At 38.9% G+C, this 20,869-nt stretch overlaps 1 protein-coding gene across 4 annotated transcripts in view; it reads left to right on the top strand.

Annotated features, from left to right (window-relative positions):
• Positions 1–20,869, top strand: part of ACOT12 (acyl-CoA thioesterase 12) — a 49,083-nt gene that overhangs the window by 14,976 nt on the left and 13,238 nt on the right. For all 4 annotated transcript variants that reach the window (XM_060635436.3, XM_060635439.3, XM_060635434.3 and 1 more), the window contains exons 3-6: positions 891–951; positions 4,473–4,574; positions 10,318–10,453; positions 18,868–19,024. In XM_060635436.3, the coding sequence (XP_060491419.1) occupies positions 891–951; positions 4,473–4,574; positions 10,318–10,453; positions 18,868–19,024 (456 nt within the window). The remainder of the gene's footprint in view (positions 1–890; positions 952–4,472; positions 4,575–10,317; positions 10,454–18,867; positions 19,025–20,869) is intronic.

Below are 20,869 nucleotides of genomic sequence, written 5' to 3' on the forward strand. Positions count from 1 at the left end.
TTTAAATCTGTGAGTTAGAAAAAGAAATGAATATTTTAGGAAGTTTGAATATGGAGAAGAAGAGAAAAAATTTGAAATAGAATCGGCTGGAGAGAAACGTTTTTAGAAAGAAGTAGCCTTGGACATTTTCATAGACTAGTAAGGAGAGTCAGGGAAGGGGCAGAGGATGAGGGTACAAAAGAGGAAAGAGCTGACTAAGCCAGCCATGGTGGCTGAGAAGAGGTAACAAGGGCACAGGTACAGAAAGAGGTTCTGAAAGAGATCTAACGTTCTTCCTCTGAAACAGAAAAGTAAGGAGGATATAGTTCAAGTTTGAAAGTCATTGAGAAAAATTGAAGAGGATTGCATTAGGAAGACCCTTACCTTCTGCTAAGGTTAAAGGATCGGTGGTAACTGAGGGGACTGAACACAGAAGGTTTGGAACAACTTCAGACTATATGACCAGAATCCCTATAATCATGAAGAGTGAATGGAGGGTCCATGTAAACCTGGTGAAGTTGATCAGTTTGCATGTTTCTCCCTGTATTTGTTAACAGACATTTAAAAAAGAAATGTCATTTGTATAGGTTTGCTTGTCTATTTTAACTTCTCTTAAGGAAACAGCTGTGAGACACTCAAAGTATCCTTTGCAGATTGTGGAAGTCCTTTTGCACACCAACTTTGCAAAGGCCTCTTTCTGTTTGAATAGGAGGCAACCAACATATGTGTGGTTTACAATGACTGGCATCTGTTTGTAGAACTGTCTTTTTCTGTTATCATTAACCTGAAGTTTCATGCATAATCATTATCAGCGTGATAAGGAGTGATTGCACATGCATTTAAGTGAATCTTTAGGTCTGAAATGAGAGGTACTAGGATTACTAAGGTCCCTCCCTCTTTTTTTTAACTAGAGTTGGACAAGTGATAACCATCAAAGCGAAAGTTACCAGAGCGTTCAGCACAAGCATGGAGGTAAGAGACCTCTTTTCTTACTTCTGCCTATTGGTGCTCTCTTTTCATTGTGTACAGAGGGCAGAGCAGGAGGCCTGGCATAATTTGGAGTTCATGAGGTTCTGAATTTCAGAAGGTGCTTGAACCTGGAGTCAGTGTCACAGGTAAATAATAAGGACCTTGAGTTTCCTAGTCAACTCTGCTACTAAAATTAAATGTGATGCGACACATTATTTTTATATAGAAGGATACATAGGAAGTAAACATATAAGGGAGAAGGGCACTCTCTTGGTTCTTTACAAGCCATGGGTCTTGTTTCTTAATTATACTGACTCTGCTTTTTCTCCATCTCTGCACCCTCTAGTGGAAACTAGCCCCATAATTAACTAGTTTTTGAAAGGTAGAGTAACTGAAGTGAGAAAGGAAGTTTAGATTTTTCTTCTTCACCCACTCGGTTTTATTTTCTTTACCATAGTTGTGAATGCAGCATTCTCAGGGGCTTTTGAATTTTCTGTTCTGATTGAACCAGTAGCAAAGGGTTTACTGGATCCCATTTTGCAACTTCTATGTTGGTTTGTAGCAGTCCCTTTGATCTTTGGGCACAAAAGATATATAGGGACTTATATTTGTTTGTTAGGGCATAGTGGAATACCACAGACCAGATGGCTTAAACAACAGATATTTATTGTCTCACATCTCTAGAGGATAGACATGCTAAATCAAGGAGTCTGTAGGGTTGATTCTTTCTGGGGGCTGAGAGAGTGTGTCCCAGTGCTTTATTCTGGTGATTTGCCTTGGCTTCTGCCACATCATCCTGATCTCTGCCTTCATGTTCACATAGTGTTCTGAGGGTCTGTGTCCAAATCCCTCCTTTTTAGAAGGACATCAGTCACATTGGACTAGGAGACCACCCTACTCTGGTATGACCCCACCTTAACCAATTACATCTGAACCACCCTATTTCCAAAATAAGGTCACATTATCAGGTACTGGATTCAACCCATATTCCTATTCAACAGAACTATTTGACAGTAACCATACCTAATGGTGATGGTTTTACCCTGAGTTAGTCACTTTCCCCCAGTATCCCTATGAACAGAATACAAAACACTTGAAATCAGAAAGGAAATCTTTGTGTTAAAAGTCAGCTCTGTCAGCAACGATCGTGATGGTACTTTCTCAGCCTCCCTACTACAGGCTAGCACTCTACCTTATATTCAGCCCAAACACGGATAACAGCTCCTTTTCTTTTATCCTTTTCCTCCTATTCCATGAGAAAAGGTAGAATTTCCAAAGGAAATTTGATTAAAAGCTAAGAAAAGAAAAACCGGTGAGTTTAAAAGCACAGATTCTTTTTTAAATGTTTATTTTTTTGAGAGAAAGAAAAAGAGCATGCACGCATGCTCAAGAGGTGGGTGAGGGCCAGAGAGAGCGGGGCGGGGTGGGGGGTGCGGAGAAACCTAAGCAGGCTCCATGCTGCATGCTGTCAGCACAGAGCCCAACAAGGGACTCTGTCTCATGAACCGTGAGATCATGACCTGAGCCAACATGAAGAGTCGGACGCTTAGCTGACTAAGCCACCCAGGCACCCCTAAAAGCACAGATTTCTGATCCCAAGGAAAGTAAATCCTAGCCTTGACTAGGGCTAATTTAGTCCCTCTTCCAAGTTGAAGTCTTCTGTGGTCTCTGCATATGTTGTGTATTCAATAAGGTCTGGCTGGTGGGAACACCAGACTCTCAGTTCTGCATAAGTTCTCGGGACTGCTCATGTTACACTCCCCAGGAATCAGTTTTGCCTCAGAAGGTGCTCATGTCTGGCCTTGTAAACGTCCACCTTGTAAACGTCAGACTGGTGTCATCCCAAACACTTAACAGGACTGTGTGCAGATTTTTGGAATTCTTTCCTTTTGTAGTTACATTTTTTTCTGGGAATGCCCACAAATCCCAGGAGCGTTGGTCTTGATTTCTGCCTCCTCATTTCAGGAAGGTTCAGTTTCCCCTCCTTGGCCATAGTCTGGGACTTACCTTCTGGCTGAGAGCCCAGAAATTCAAGTGTTCCTCTTGTCTGTTTCCCTCTTCTTAGTGGTGACATTTCTACATTGTCTGCTATCCTAGTGTGAAAATAGTTGGTTCAGTTTTCTAGTTGTTTTTGCAGGATGTAATTCCAATCTGACTTACTTTTTCATGACACAAAGTGAAAGTCCCCCTTACGTATGTTTATGAGACATTTGGCCATCATACAAAACTAAGTTAACTGTTCTAACAGAAGACAGTGTTTGGAACTCGTTTAAACTCTCCAGAATTGTGGGCTTGAGAATGGATGGTTTAAATTTGGTTAACCACTGTCGAGTTAACTTGAGTGTTACTGTGAAAATACTCACTTGCATTCATAAGGTAAGTGATGTAAAATGAATTATGGATTATTGATATTTTTGCACATGAGGTAGTTGGTGAAGATGTAGAAACAGCTGTTCTCTATAGTTAATAATACAGTGCTAAACTAAGAGGCCTGAGGTTGCCCATGAGTCCAAGAAGATAGTGTTACATATCAGGGATATGTGGGGCAAGTGTTTATTAGCCAAAATCTAACAACAGATTCCTGAGTTTACCAATACTTGTACAAAGTGAAATCCTCAGGACCTAAGCTTCAGATCTTTTCCCATAAGGAAATCCATTCCCTTGTAGTGTCACCAAAAAGTGCCTCAGCCACCTTCTTGCTCTTCCTGAAAAACAAAATTTCTGAAAAAGGCAACAAAGCTACTGATAACATGATGCAGTTTGTCCATGTTAACTCAGTTATAAAAGCCAGAGACTGAAGATTAAAAAAAGTTATGGGGTATCTCCTTAATGGTCTACAAGGCATTAATTAGTATCTTGTTTTCAAAAGCACATATAGTAATAATGGGATTAGAAAATACTTGTCAGATAATGCCAGTTTTTAAAATTATAACATGAAACTGTAAATACAGTGTGATAATTTTATGTAAATACATACACACACATAAAATGGGAATAAAATTCACCTAAACATTAGTGATTATTAATATGGGTAATGGGATTACTAATAATATTTACTCTGGGTAATCAGATTCCATTTTTATCATTTATGTATTTTTATGTTTACCAAATTTTCCATGTCAAATATCTATTTTTCTAATAAGAAAAAAGTTTTTTTTTAAGTTTATTTATTTTGAGAGAGAGAGACAAAGCATAAGCAGGAGACAGGCAGAGAAAGAAGGAGAGAGAGACTCACAAGCAGGCTCCGTGCTGTCAGCACATGAACCGTGAGATCATGACCTGAGCCCAAATCAAAAGTTGGACGCTCAACCAACTGAGCCACCCAGGTGCCCCAGAAAAAAAGTTATATTTTAATTTTATGGAACATCACTGAAAGAATAGTGTTGCTTAAAAATAAATTAAAATGCTGATTTAATTCAAAAACAAAAGAACATTGAAATGCATGACTGAATTTTGATTGCTGTGATCTCATCTGTTTTCTGGATGGCTGAACGTTTCCTTATTTATTTTTCTTTTCATTTTAGATCAGCATCAAGGTGATAGTACAGGACATGCTCACTGGTATTGAGAAACTTGTTAGTGTGGCTTTCTCTACATTTGTAGCCAAACCAGTTGGAAAAGAAAAGGTAAATTTTCTGTGTGAAGAAGTATCTATGATGTAATTCAGGGACATAGTAATGATTGCATCAGAATTATTATGGAGAAAAAGACATTTCTTGTTACTGTGCAGTATGCTTTCCCAAGATTTTTTATCCATCAATATTTTTGTAAAATTTGTCCTTCTGTGGTAATACAGTGTTAAGCACCTTAGAGGAAGGGAGATGTAGTCAGTTTGTTAAAGAGGAAAAAAACATTGTGTTTTAAATGATCCAAAGTGCCTATCAGTTTCTCAAAAATAGTGTTTACTGGGTTAGTTCTTTTCTTTTATGGTTATATAACTCAAAATTGAGTTAAAATAATTTTTTTTTTTAAAAAGCAAGAACAGTTTAGTCAGAACTTGCATATTATAGTCCAATCATTTGTTTATACCTGAAGGAAGAATGTCAAAGAGGCTGAACTATTGAAGTTTAGAAATAAGCTTCAGGGCATATGGAGTAAAAACAACCTTAAAATATATGCATTATTCTGATATGTGTATGTGTGCCCAGCAGGCCTACCTGGCTATGGGCCCAGAGCAGCTTGTCTATAGTCTGCTGGGGGTTTACTCATTGTTTCTTGGCTTTCATTTTTAGGATCAGGGGGAGGGTCCCCATTTAGTCTAAAGGTAATAATCCAATTTAGAATTAAATCTCTCACTGCAAGGATCACTTCAAACATGGGCATAGTAGCTTCTCCTAGTTCCATATTGAAGCAACAAGGGGTACCTCTTACTCTGCAAAAGTGTTCTTCAGCCTGCATCCAACTTTAGAGCCGGGACAAAGCCATATTTTCTCTGTACCCAACAGAGATGACAGTAGGGCAGTACTCACCAGCAACTCCTTACTTGGGCCGACAGGCAAAGATATAGATGGATCTGACTCAGTCCATCCTGATGCCTGGGTGGCAGGTGTCCCTGAAGAATTTTGTGCACCACGGCACTTCCCCCAGTCTCTGTCCAATATTAGACATTCAACAAGACATATTCATATTGCCCAAGGGCATTCTATTTGAAACTGAAGTTCATATCAGCTAATACTGAAAATGCAGCTTTCTGGGCTATGTCTCAGACCTACTGAATTAGAATCACTAGTATAGGAACTTGGAATCTGTACTTTGACAAAGCATCCCAGGATCCTATGTTCACTAAAATCTAAGACATTGAGATAGGTCTTGCAAACCATTGTTTTTTTTCCCAGAGTCCCCCCAAATCTCCAAACCCTGAGAATGAGAGACTATGGGGGTGATTGCAGATTTTCCATATCTGAGAAAAAGTGACAGAAAGGAGTCCACATCACCATCCCATCCTGTTCCTTCCACGGAGAAGAACACAAGGACTATCGTTTTTCCTCTCAAGCGTGAGACTTCTCATTTTGGCTTCAGGGACTCATGAAATAAGAATACTATAGTAACACTTCAGTTAAACCTGTCCTGAGCCTGAAGAAACTTTTTCTGAGAGCATTTCTGGGAAGTCAGATGCCTTATGGTCCTGCCATTATAAGTTGGCTCAGATAACCTTTATTGTAAAACAGCTTTCCCAAATGAATTATTTTCCAGTTAGTAATGTTCTTGTTCAGGGGCACATCACAAAGAGAGCCACAAAAAGTCAGCGGTTTGGTATGAACCAACAGGCCTACCTGCATCTCTATCCAAAGTGAGTTTGTTCCAGAATGAGACGGGCAATGGTTAACTAGGCTTATTAGTTAGTTCATCAGTTTCATAGGCCGGATCATTGAAGGACTCACAGAACACCACAGGGTATGCTCGGGCAGGGCCTTACTAAACTAGAAGAGGTTGTTTGTAGGAGAAAGAAAGCACCGGCGAACAGCAGAGAAGTTTAAGACTTCAGGCATAGCTCTTGGGGTTCTTTTCCTTTATTATTATTATTATTATTATTATTATTATTATTATTATTATTTGTTTTTCATCATGATAGGTGTACTCTTTAATCCCTATCCCTTATTTCACCCATCCACCCACCCAGCTCCCTTGGGTGGAATTCTCTGTAATTAAGCCTGTTTCTTGGTTTGTCTTTCTCTTTCTCTTTCTCCTTTGCTCATGTGTTCTGTTTCTTAAATTCCACATATGAGTGAGATCATATGGCATCTGTCTTTTCTCTGACTGACTTATTTTGCTTAGCATAATACACTCTATATCCATCCACGTAGTTGTAGGTGGCAAAATTTCATTCTTTTTGATGGCTGAATAATAGTCTATTGTATATGTATATACCACATCTTCTTCATCCATTCATCTATCAGTGAACACTTAGAATGCTTCCATAGTTTGGTTATTGTAAATAATGCTGCTATAAACATAGGGATGCTTGTATCCCTCTGTATTAGTGTTTCTGTATTTTGGTAATAAATACCCAGTAATGCTATTACTGGATCCTAGGGGAGTTTTATTTTTAATTTTTTGAGGAACCCCCTCTACTATTTTCCACAGTGGCTGCACCAGTTTGCATTCCCACCAGCAGTGCACAAGGTTTCCTTTTTCTCCACATCCTCTCCCAACACCTATTGTTTTTTGTGTTGTTGATTTTAGCCATTCTGACAGGTGTGAAGTGATATCTCATTGTAGTTTTGATTTGCATTTCCCTAATGATGAGTGATGTTGACTATCTTTTCATTTGTCTGTTGGCCATCTGTATATCTTCTTTGGATAAATGTCTGTTTATGTCTTCTGTCCCTTTTTTATTGGATTATTTGTTTTTGGGTGCTGAATTGTATCAGTTCTTTATATATTTTGGATACGAATCCTTTATCAGGTATCTAATTTGCAAATATCTTCTCCCATTCAGTAGGTAGCCTTTTAGTTTTGTTGTTTTCTTTATTGTGCGGAAACTTTTTATTTTGATACAGTCCCAATAGCTTATTTTTGTTTTTATTTCCCTTGCCTCAGGAGACATATCTAGAAAAATGTTGCTATAGCCAATGTCAAAGAAATTACTGCCTGTGCTCTCTTTAAGGATTTTTATGGTTTCAGGTCTTACATTTAGGCCTTTAATCCATTTACAGTTTATTTTTGTATATGGTGAAAGAAAGGGGTCCAGTTTCATTGTTTTGCATGTGTCTATCCAATTTTCCGAACACGATTTGTTGAAGACACTGTCTTTTTTTTCCATTGTATATTCATTCCTTCTTTGTTAAAGCTTAATTGACCATGTATTTGTGGGTTTATTTCTGAGTTTTCTGTTCTTTGCATGATCTTGAATTTCTTTCATCAGTGTTTTACAATTTTCAGAGTACAGGTTTTTCACCTCTTTGGTTAAGTTTTTTGATAGCTGTTTTATTGTTTGGGGTGCATTTGTAAATAGGATTGTTTTCTTAATTCCATTCTCTGCTGCTTTATCATTAGTGTATAGGAATGCAACAGATTTCTATACATTGTACACTGCAACTTTGCTGAATTCATTTTTCAGTTCTAGTAATTTTTGGGTGGAGTTAAGATTTTATATATATAGTATCATTTCATCTACAAATAGTGAGAGTTTCACTTCTTCCTTACCAATTCAGATACCTTTTATTTCTTTTTGTTGTCTGATTGTTGTGGGTAGGACTTCCAGTACCATGTTGAATAGAAGTGGTGAGAGTGGACATCCTGGTCTTATTCCTGACCTTAGGGGGAAGCTCTCTGTTTTTCACTCTCACAGTCCTTTTCAGTTATACAAAATATGCTTCATCTGGATAAAGATTGGAGAGCCAAGGCACAAGTTTACTAGGTGGACTTTTACACCCTGCTGGTCACATAACTAAAACAAGGTTGTATAGAGCTAAACCAGTGTAAGTTATCAAGTCTCTGTATTCCTAAACAAATTAGACAAGGTACTCCAGGGGAATCTTAGACTTGAAAGCAGCATATTATGAATCCCTTAGCTGTTTTGTAGTCTTGGCTAAGGGTCAGTGCCAGCCTTTAGGTGTCCTGGAAACAAGCATGGAATTATTCCCATCCAGCTGCAGGGTGACTTTTTCATGCACGCAGGTTAGCAGACAGGCTTTTCTGGCAGAGCTTGAGCCCTTCGTTCTGCTGCACCATAGTTCCAGATTTCTGGAGGTCAATTAAAGCTTTGTTCTGACCTACCGATTCTTTCAATTTGCTTATTAGACAATGTTTTCACTGTGTGATGAAATTTCCAAATTAGAAATCTCTCTCAGTACATGATACCTTTCTCGAGTACATCTTTATTCCCTTCCTTTGAGATTTTAATTTTGCAAAAAGTAGAAAACATTTCATAGTAAGAATTCAGCGGATTCAAAGTTCCTCTCCTCATTCATTAATTTGAAGAATTTTTTATTCTGTAGGCCTGTTGAAAATTTTAAAAATCAGGGAAAATTAATATTTGGAAAACTCTTTAAAGCATATATTATATGAAGAAATAATTATGCCTATATTGACTTTTTTAGTTTAAAGATATTTTAAGAAAAAAACTTAGTCAAATAATATGTGTGAAAACACCCAGGAATGGTCTTTTTAAAAATTTTTTTTAACTTTTTTAACATTTTATTTATTTTTTGAGACACAGAGACAGAGCACAAGCAGGGGAGGGGCAGAGAGAGAGAGGGAGACACAGAATCCAAAGCAGGCTCCAGGCTCTGAACTGTCAGCACAGAGCTCAACACAGGGCTTGAATCCACGAACTGCGAGATCATGACCTGAGCCCAAGTCGGGCGCTTAACCGACTGAGCCACCCAGGAGCCCTCACGCATCATTGTTCTAATAGCAAAATATTGAAAACAATATAAATGTTCACACAGATGATTTTATAACAAAATAAGAAACGTTCATGATATTTAACCTTATAAATGCAATTTTCTAAAAACCTCCTGGTTATACCATACTGCCCCTGGGAGAATCAGAGTCTTATTTGGATAACTTCAGTCCCTCACACACTGTAGGAAAACTGGGATGGCAAGGTCATGGTGAGAACAACCATCCTAACTATCTTGCTATTGATTCAGGAGATGAGCACCCCTGTATCTAGAGACTGGGAAAGGGCTGTCACTGGAATGACTGTTTGATTATGGCAGAGGAAGTGGCATCCCTCTGGACTCAGAGAAAAACTAAAATGTACATAAAAAATACACTGTAAGGGCACTTCATAATGACAACTATGATATAACAAGACTAGATCTTTCTACTGAAGAAAGAGATGTACACATAATGTATTTAAAGAAGATTATTACTGGTGGCTCAGTCAGTTAAACATCTGACTTCGGCTCAGGTCATGATCTCACAGTCAGTGAGTTCAAGCCCTGCATCGGGCTCTGTGCTGGCAGTTCAGAGCCTGGAGCCTGCTTTGGATTCTGTGTCTGCCTCTCTCTCTGCCCTCCCCTGCTCATGCACTGTCTGTCTCTCTCTCTCTCTCTCTCTCTCTCTCTCAAAAATAAATATTAAAAAAAATTTTTTTTAAGTTTATTTATTTATTTTTGAAAGAGAGAGAGTGAGCTCAAGCCGGAGAGGAGTAGAGAGAAAGGGAGAGAAAGAATCCCAAGCAGGCTCACTGTCAGCACAGAGCTCAACACAGGTGCCAATCCCACAACCATGAGATCATGACCTGACCTGATATCAAAAGTCAGATGCTTCATGGACTGAGCCATCCAGGTGCCCCCAGAAATACTCTATTTACTTGGAGTTAGAAAACAATATAACATATCATTGGTTTTGCAAAATCCATGCTGCGCTTTTATAATTTAACAAGGCAATGAAAGATAAATGTTTTTCTTTCTCTAGATTCATTTAAAACCAGTCACACTTCTGACTGAGCAAGATCATGTGGAACATAATCTGGCTTCAGAGAGAAGGAAAGTTCGATTACATCATGAAGATACCTTTAAAAACTTGATGAAAGAAAATAACGAGTTTGATGGTCAGTAAATCTACTTATGGGAACTTTAATTATATGACTGTGACAAGCAGAGGGGTCCTTTCTTAGAGTACATTTATTTTCACCTTGTTATTACAGTTCAGCCCTGGCAATGGTAGGTGTCTTCCCCAACAAACTCAGTGGCTGGAGAAGGAAGGGCCTGGCCAATTCAAAATATAACTGCAGCTATCTAAGACCTCTTTAAATTGGAGGATCTACAGGGGAGGAGAGAGGAAAAGAAGGGTCACAGGGACCAGGCAGTCCTTATTGGTAAGTATGCACTCAGTAGTGACCAAAGAATGAAGGAACAACAGCACAGGGATATGTCCATCTGGTGCTTCACAGTTTACTAAGCAGGCTCTCTTTCATTACTTCATATGAACTGCTTATAATACCAACACAGGAGAAAACTGAAAGTGAGCCGTGATGAGCCTTGCTAAAGATCACAGGAGCTATGAATGGAAGCGATAAGATTCTATTTCTGTTTCCTGGCTCTTCCCCCAGTAGCACTGTTTGATTAGCCAGAGTGTCTTAGTTCTCTGGCTGCGAACCCCCAGGCTCTTGGAGGCCTCATGGGGCCAGAATGGCATGGAAAAGAGGGCCACTTTGCCCCTCCCCTGCCCTTCCTTTACTTCTGACCCCATCTCCTTCAGCCCCAGGGGAGATGACCTTTCAGGGAGAGCAAAGTGGTGAAGGGGAGGAAGTGGAGTGGTCTAGCTTGAGCCACTCTGCTCCCAGTGGTGAGACAGGAAGTTCCCAGAAGATTCAACTTTCCTGGGCTCCAAGGCAGCTACTAGTAGAAGAGGAAGGAAAGAATCAGAATGAGAATATTAGAAGAGAGGAAGGAAGAAGAGGAGACACAGAGGCCAGAGGAGAGAGGAAAAGCAGAAGCAGGGGTGACCTGTGTGTGTGGGCTTTATTCTGCCCTGCATGACATCATCATGGCCTGGGGACAACCTTACAGATGACCTTTTGGTTGGAAAAAAGTTTTTCAAAGGCTTCTATTGCAGACCTTTTAAAAGACAATGCCCGTTACCAAGCTACTTTTTTAAAATTTATTTATTTTGAGAGAGATACTGTGTGCTCATGGGAGCTAATGGGGGAAGGGGAGAAAGGGAGAGAGAGAATCCCAAGCAGGCTTTGTGCTGTCAGCCCAATGTGGGGCTCAAACTCATGAAGCATGAGATCATGACCTGAGCCGAAATCAAGAGTCCCGACGCTTAACTGACTGAGCCACCCGGGAGCCCTACAAAGCTACTTTAGAAGAAATGAAGACTTCATCATTAAATTACTATGCTGAGAAGAGTCCATCCTTTTGTAAAGATGGTCTCTGTACCAAAATATATTTTAAATGCATTTTTGCTAAAGTAATAAAGTGGCCGAACCATGTGAACAAGGGCAAACTACAAAGAAAATTCAAGGTGGAAGGAGGCAGTACATGAAAAGATAGGACTGTATCATGGAGGCTCTCCTAGGTCAAGTTAAGAGGCTTAAACTTTATTCTCTCCTTAAAGAGAGCTGATACAGATTTGGGCACACTTGTTGCATGATTAGGCTGGCATTTAATATGGTCATTCTGTGTAGAGGAGAAGAGACTATATGCAGGGAGACTAGGCAAAGGATGAGGAGTGGCTACTCCAGGCAGTGGTAGTATAGAAAGGAGGAGAAAAGTCCAAAACTATACAAGGGGTAAAATCAGTAGAATAGGGTCACTGATGGGGAGATGGGTGAGGAAGAAGAAGTTCAGGAAAACTCTCAGGTTTCTGGTGTGAGCAACTAGCTAATTAATGGTAGTATCTTGAACTGAGGTCATGCATATGAGGGGCAGGAGAGGGGCAGTTTTGATGAGGTGGATGATGAGTTCAGTTTAGTCTCATGTGCTTGTGGAACAACCAAAAGGACAAAACCAGGCTGGGGAGATTTAGTTTGAGACACAGCAGCTTACAGATGGCAATTCAAATGAAGCCAGTACCTACAGTCACCCAGGGAGGGCTCATAGGGGCAAGAGGGTGGTGGGCCAAGAGTGGAACCTGCAGAACATGGCCATAAGAGATGATCAGAGGAGGAGGATGGATCTACAAAGAAGACCTAGAGGGACTAGTGGGAGGGATGCAGCGAGAACCAGAGAGACTAGCATCATAAGTCAAGGGAGTAGAGTTACATGAAGAAATGAGTGGTCAACTGTGTTCCAGGAAGTGAGAAATAAAAACTGTCCGCTGAATTGGGAATAGAAAAGTCATTCTCACATGCTACAGCCATTCAAATGTAGAGGTAAAATGATTGCAATTGACTTCAGTTTCAGTGTGTTAGGAAGTTGGGCAAGATCTCCTCTATGGGTCTGGTTCAGTTTAGAATTATAGATTTTGAAGGGGTGCCTGGGTGGCTCAGTTGATTGAGTGTCCAACTCTTGATTTCACCTCAGGTCATGATCCCAGAAGTGCCACATCAGGCTATGTGCTGAGCGTGGAGCCTGCTTAGGATCCATTCTCTCTCTCTTTCCCTCTCTCCCTCTCTCCCCCTGTCCCTCTGTCCCTCTGTCCCTCTCTTCATCTCTCTCTCTCTCTCCTCCTCTATCTTTCCTTTTCTCCCTCTTTCCCTCTTTACCTCTCTCCCTCAGCCCTCTCCCCAGCTTACACTATCTCTTTCTCTCTTTAAAGTAAAAAAATACTTCAAAATTATAGATTTTTAGAAGTCTGTTTCTATCATGCTTCCTCTAATCTGCTGTAAAAGTGGATGATTCTACATTCCTTTGTACAATACAACTTTTAACTTAATTTTGTTGATTTTATCTTTTTAGAAATTTTACAAGCTTTCATGCCACCAAAGCAACCATAGAACCTAAAAGCAATTTCTGTTAATGTCAGAGCCAGATCCCAGAACTTTAAGTTGCCCTTGAGTGCGTGTTTTGTCCACCTGCTGCCCAGTGTATCTGATAGGGTTTGTCTTGAACTGGACAATACCTTCTGAAGGAAGACAGCTAGATCATCTCTGTTATTGAACAGTGTTTTTAGAAAACCCAGGGTTCTAACATTGATAGTAATATCAGAACTAATTGGAATCTCTTTTAAGATTTTGTGTGATTGAAATTCATATCATTGGAACAGTGAGAAATTTTAGTTAAAATCATATGCTTTCAGAAGAAAAGGGAAACAGATGAGATTAGATTACATAAAAGCAGGACTTCTTTGGAGTGTGTTCTTGTACCACTGAGTCACTGTTTGGAGGCTTGGTATATAGGAAAAGACTTCATATTTGGAGCATTAAATTATTTTTTTAGTGAGAAATCAAATCTTTATGAGCATTATCCTGTGTTAATTCATTCTGGTTGTGAGAAGGAAAACAACAGTTAAAATGACCTCAATTCAGGTCAAAGTTCCTGACCTGAAATTGTAGAATGAATGCAAAATTGTCCAAACAGAATGATGACACAATACTTAACAAACATCCAAAGTACAAGTATTGTAATTGACCTCTGGACAGGTATGGTCTTATTTGGAAGTCTGTAGAAAGGGTGAGGTTTGTTTACCATACTTGAGTACACAGACAGAACTGTGACCTAACTTGGTCTCTGAGCCTAGGAGAGCTATATTTCTCCAATGATTGGCAGTTACCTGTAAATAAGCATGCTTCTACACTGAGGTCACCTGTACTCAGTATATTTTTGCATCCATGTCGTAGGTCACCTGTATTCAGTATATTTCTGCATACATGCTTATGCATACATGACCTGCCCTAGTACCCACCTCTTTGTATCCCAGTGTATGCCATGTATGTCTTTATAAGAATCAAGTAGCTTTGTCTTTAAAGTTATCGCTCAGAAAAGAAGGAATTGCCTTACATTTGTGTCTTTACAATGTTTTCCATAACATATTGCCTACTCAATTTTTTATTTTATCATTATTTTAAATTATTTAAAAATAGGTAGCACACATGCACAGGGTGAAAGTTCAAAAGGTATGAGGGCATTCAGTTAAAAGATAAGACTTCCAGAGCGCTTTGGTGGCTCAGTTGGTTGAGTGTCCAATTTTGATTTTGGCTCAGGTCATGATCTCATGGTCATGGGATTGAGCCCTGCATTAGACTCTGCACTGATGATGTGGAGCCTGCTTGGGATTTTCTGTCTCCCTCTCTCTCTGCTCCTCCCCAATGCACACACATGTGCATGCTCTCTCTCAAAATAAATATTTTTTTTAAAAAAAGCTATGACTTCCTGCCATCAGTATCTCCCAGTTAACCAGTTCCTATCTTGAAAGACAACCAATATTACACACACACACACACACACACACACACACACACACACACACTTAGAGCACAATATTCAAATAGCTATGCACTTTTCTTTTTTTTTTTTCATTTAACAGTGCATTTTAGAGGTAGTTTATATTTATTTTCAACAAAAAAGCAAGAGATATTAACCTAAAAAAATCAGTACAGTTTTAGGTATTAATAGGACATCATCTGACAATGTCAGTAATGGCAAAAAAAGAGAGAAAAAAGAAGTTGAAAGATTCAAGATTTCATGTGTGTTTAAATATCACTTTAGGAAGCAGTCCAATTCTGATTACAGCAATATGGTGGATTTGGTGTCTAGAACAAGCTAAAATTTCTGGATAAAATATTTACAAACATCTTTGCAAACACATCTCAGCAGGAAGAAGAATAAGAGAAAATCTTGAAGTCCGGCCATAATTGGAAAACACAAATTTGCTTGGGACTCTGTAGATACTAGAAGACCTAGAACTTGTGTTTTAATGGGCCTGCATAGGCTCAGGAAACAAAGCCAGTGGCCCATGATAGGTGGAAGGTTGAATCAGGGAACCTTAAATGGACCTGCAAACCTAAAAAAATGATACTTTCAGTGAGTCAGTTGAAAAAAATCCTAATCCTCAATGAGCTTTGGTAGGGGTGCTTTCCTATCTCATTGAGACCTTAACCCTAGGTAAAACGGGTGGGGTTGGGGATGGGGGGACCTGTTTTCCTTTGAGAATTCAATCACAGGTACATTCTTAGGTAGATTTGGTATCAGAATCCACATCACTTGTTTGTACTGAAACAGACCAAGAGAAATTTATTATGAAGTGGCACTGTGTTACAGTACCCCCAGGTGACTGGCAGCCACAAATGCAAACCTCTGGAGACATAACTTTAAGCCCCACTCTAAAGAATTCCCACAGATACAGATCCAAGGCATATGAACTCCTAGTCAAAAATCCTGAAAAATAAAAATAAATAAGTCACCAAAATCTAGAGGAATCACCTTCTGAAGGTGCTTTGGGGAGGTGGGCCCCCTTTGAGGAAGCCTACAAAGACTACAATTACTGCATTTATCACATAAAGAATGTTGAAGTAAAAACGTTAATATATTTTAAAGAAATAGAATCAAAAGTATTATTCAGGAATTAAAAAAATTACCTAGAAGGTTTGACAAAGAAAGAGAATTTCTATACAAAAATATATATAATAATTTAAATTTAAAACTCAACGAATGAATTAAACAGCAGATAAGACAGTAACTGGAAGATAGATCTGAAGGAGTTACCTAGAATGCAGATGGATGGGCAAAGAATTGGGAAATATATGAAAGATTTGGAGACATAGAGAAAGGAGTAAGAAGTCTAATATGCATCTAATCAGAGTTCCAGAAAGAAAGGATAGAAGAATGGGAGAAAAATAGCATTTGAAGCAAATGACATAGACATTTTATTCAGAGGTAACAAGAAAGTTTGGTATCCATATGAAAAGATGATGGACCACATTAATCAGGGAAATCCAAATTATAACCAATATAAGATATTTCACACCCACAAAACTGGAAAAATTTGAAGAGTCTACAGTATTGTTTAAGTGAAAATGCAAAGCAGTAGGAACTCTAGTAAACAACATACAAAAGTGTACATTGGTACACTTTGTTACCTAGAAAATTCTGTTGAAAGCAAGGACTATGTGGAATAAATCAGCAAAATTAAGTTCATTCATTCATTCATTCATTCAATAAATATTTACTGAGTGCTCATATTAAGGAATTATATTAGAATTTAAAAAGAAAATCAGTTCTTGTCCAAAGGAGCTTCGGATCTAGTGGGTCAAAGATCACACAAAGAAAAATAAAAGTATAATTATAAAAGAAAGATGCATGTGTGAGCTCATAAATGGGAATTAGCTGTTAGATCTGGAAGGCTTTCCTGAGGAAGTGTTGACTGAGATGAGCCAACATAGTGTTGAGGTGGAAAAGTTTTACTTTATAAGCTGCTTCTAGCTGGTCTGGGAATTAAATTGTCATGAGACAGATTAACAGGAGAAAATCAAACAAAAGTTTAATTACAGGATACTGCCTATATACATGGGAGAGATCCAGAAAAAAATGAGTAACTCATTGAAATGGCAAAGTCAAAGACAAAAGATGATATTGGGGGTGGTGGGTCAGTTATGGGAGGTTACCGAGGAAAGCACAGTAAACAAGGATAAGGTTATTTTGTAGATTTAAATCATTGTCTTCTCTGGTAAGTTTCTAGATTTACAGTCATCCCCCTCTTTCTGGTACAGCAAGGGAAATATGCTTACAAATAGAGATTTTTCTTATACACATAAATGTCACTTACCAAAGGGTAATTTCTACTGGGTTTTCAGAGCTTCTCTATGGTTTCTTAAAAATAATAAGCCTAAAAGAAGCAACATGCCAAAGAGGCATATCTTGAGGTGGCAAAATTTGCTCCCCTATAAAAATAGGGGATAAGAGATAAGTGGAAGAATGTGATAGTGCTGCTGATAGAGCAAACAATATGTGCAAATTCCCTGATGTTGAAGACAGTACTTAGTTATAGGACTGAAAAAAGGCCCTCATAGCTAGAACAAAGAGACAGAGTGAAAGAGAATATGATGGGAGGAGAGTGGTAGTAGTCGCAATCAGACTCGCTGGGACTGGAGAAGTAGACAGACCAGACAAGGAAGGAAGGACTTCCCTAGCCAAGGGAAGGATTTGGGCTTTTATTTATTTTTCATTTAGTTTTAACGTTTTAATTATTTTTGAGACAGAGACAGAGTGTGAGTGGAGGAGGAACTGAGAGAGGAGACACAGAATCTAAAGCAGGCTCTAAGCTCTGAGTTGTCAGCACAGAGCCCAATGTGGGGCCTGAACTCAGAGCCTTTGAGATCATGACCTGAGCTGAAGCCAGCCACTTAACCAACTGAGCCACCCAAGCGCCCCTGGGCTTTTGTACTAGGGTGTTTTTGGAAGTTTCTGACATGTTTTCAAGTAGGAGACTGAAATGATCAGTGAAATGAAGGGGAAAAAAATTAAAAGACCATCAATTAATTATAAATCTAAAAAGTTCATGAGGAAATGCAGTTCAGGCCTTTGTAGCCACACTTCTCTGCTCACTTATGTGTGACTGTGCCAAGAATGGCCCCATTCCCAGTTCCCAACAGCTGCCTAATCTATGCTCTTGGGCTGCAAGCTCAGCTCTGCCTCTGACAGGACAACCGGGATGGTCCCCCTGATTTGTAAATCCTCCCTCTACTTCCTCAACAAAGGCACACAAGATTTAGGCCTAGCTGATGATTCACTAGATGATGCAAGACGCATAATTGAATACATTTTACTGCTTTGCAGCCAGAGTAAATGATTTCTCCATTGTTGAGAGTAAAAACCAATTTGTCAGTAAATGAACAGATATGATTCGAAGGAAGCAGAAGGACACTGAGAAGTACAACTCATTGTGCCATTTCTGTTGGTGACTGCATTCATTGCAAAACAGTAACTATGGAGGCCACATTCCCATTCTGAAGTTTATACTAGAGCAAACTATTCCAGATTTTCTGTATCTTTGGCCCTTTATAGCTCAAAGTCCTTTCATTTTAACAACTTTATTGAGGTATATTTGATGCACCATAAATAATATTATGCATACATAATGCAGTTATAAATAACATAATAATTATTATAATTATAAATAATAACTGGTATACCCTAAATTCATGTGCTCATATTTGAAGTATACAGTTTGTTTTGAGACGTGTACACCCAGAAAACCATCACCACAATCAAGATAGTAACATACCATCAACCCCCAAATTTCTTTCTGACTTTCCCGACAATGATCTGCCCCTTCTCCACTCCAAACAACTCAAGTTTAAATTTAATCATTATTTTAATCAAAATTCCAATGAACTTGTATGATAGATTAGAATACAATCTCTAAAAGGGCCTTTCTAATCAGCTATCCAATTCCCTGGAATTCATGAAGGTCACTCTTTAGAATCAAACCTGTTTATTTCCTCAGGAGATTTAAGTCTTCAGGAATAATTTAATTTTTCTAAAAATCCCACGAGTTAAGGGTACAGCTAGGAAGGAAAAATAGTAGTCCCAGTTTGTGCAGTTAATTCCACCAATATTAATGTCTGTATCCCTCCTTCAGATCCCATTTGTGATGAAGAGGAAGGAATGGTTTCTACAGGTGGCACCGCTGTTCAGAGCATTGAACTTGTCCTCCCACCCCATGCAAACCATCATGGAAATACATTTGGTGGCCAAATTATGGCTTGGATGGAGAGTCTGGCTACTATTTCTGCAAGGTTCTTGGTTTTGACTTTTGGTGTGTGATGTTGTGTCCAGTGGGGAGAGATCAGAAAGGGTCTGAGTCCTGGTTATTGAGCTAGGAGAGAAGGAGAGGAGAGTGTTGCCATTTATTAAAATTAGAAAATAAGTCATTTATCTGTTTACCTTAGGATTAATCTGTCCTTTTTTTTCATTTTTTAAGTTTATTTATTTTGAGAGAGAGAGAGAGAGACACACAGCATGAGCAAAGAATGGGCAGAGAGAGGGAGGGAGAGAGAGAGAGAGAATGAAAGAGAGGGAATCCCAAGCGGGCTCTGTATGTGGAGCTGGGTGTGGGGCTCCAACTCAACAAACCACGAGATTATGACCTGAGCTGAAACCAAGAGTCGGACACTTAACCTGCTGAGCCAATCAGGAGCCCCTAATCTGCCCTTTTGTTTAAAGGTGAATGCTTATGTTCTTGGCTCAAAAATAAAAATGAAATGACAGTTCTAGTACTTTATTCTGAATTGTAAATGTTGATCTTGTAACGCTGCAGCTTCTTGTAATGATAGTTATGACATGGTGGATGCAGAATAGAAATGGAAGACGACCTTTACACTTAAAAATACTCAAATTGCAAACTTTTTTAAAGACACTTTACAATTTGGTTTGACCTTTGAAGGTGCTGGTTAGAATCATTATGGCCAAAGGATTAACTGAAAAATAAGATAACAAAGAGAGGAACTTGAAAGAATACTTTTAAGTACTCCTCAGTTTCAAAAAAAGGTATTTTATTATTAATGGACCCATGTAGGCAGTTGAGCAGTTTTAAGGAACACTGTGTATTCGGAAAATGCATTTGAACAGGAATTGCCCTACTGACGATCTTGTAACCATGGAACATTGTTAAGATTTTATTTTCCCAAAATGAAAAGAATTTTATGATGAGTATGTCTATAATTGTGACCATAGTTAGAAACCTGTAATAATCCTTCCTATAAATTATACGTAAATAAGAGAGCTTGTTTTTAAAATGAGATTGTCGTTCTCAATGGCAATAAAGAATTTGAACCTGTTCTTTTGTAAGGCTTACAATATAATTAACTGTGGCAGAATCTGTTCACATAGTGTTGGCACAATTCCTTTGAGTAATTGAATGACTACCGTGGGGATCTAAAATGTAGAAAATTACCAAAGTAACTTTCTGAGATTAAATATACTTTACAAAATTTCAAAATTTCACACACACATACAAAATTGTAAAATGTGTACCTTGTAGCCTTTCAGGCTTTGTGTAGCAATCTAGGTAATTTTCCAATAGGGAAAAATATGAGTCTTTTGATATGTGAGTGAATTCAGTTGAAGCTAAGAAACTAGTGTGAATAGCACTAGCTGGTAGTTCCTTCACTGTGCTCCCCTCCAACCTGAGAGTTACAACTTCCTGTGATTGTGGCCATGAGCTGTCAGGATGAATAGAACCCTCAAATGAGGACAGAAGACCTTGGTTTGTTTTTCAGAGGGACTGAGATAGGGAACAAAACAAGAGCATGACTGTCACCACAAGAGCAGAAGCACCAAGCATCTCAGTAAAGACCCTCCAGCTTGGGGACATAGTATTTCCCAAAATGTTTGCAGGGATTGTACAGACCCACTCTCAACTTATGTAATCTAGTTACTTATTTCATTCTTACAAGAGTTAAAAGATGTTTATTTAGAAAACACACTGAGGGGCTCCTGGGTAGCTCAGTCAGTTAAGCGTCCAACTTCGACTCAGGTCGTGAACTCACAGCTTGTGAGTTCAAGCTCCGAGTTGGGCTCTGTGCTGACAGCTCAGAGCCTGGAGCCTACTTCAGATTCTCTCTCTCCGTCTCTCTCTGTTC

Source organism: Panthera onca, chromosome A1 (assembly GCF_046562875.1).
Source record: "Panthera onca isolate mPanOnc1 chromosome A1, mPanOnc1 haplotype 2, whole genome shotgun sequence".
In the NCBI taxonomy this organism is placed as follows: Eukaryota; Metazoa; Chordata; class Mammalia; order Carnivora; family Felidae; genus Panthera; species Panthera onca.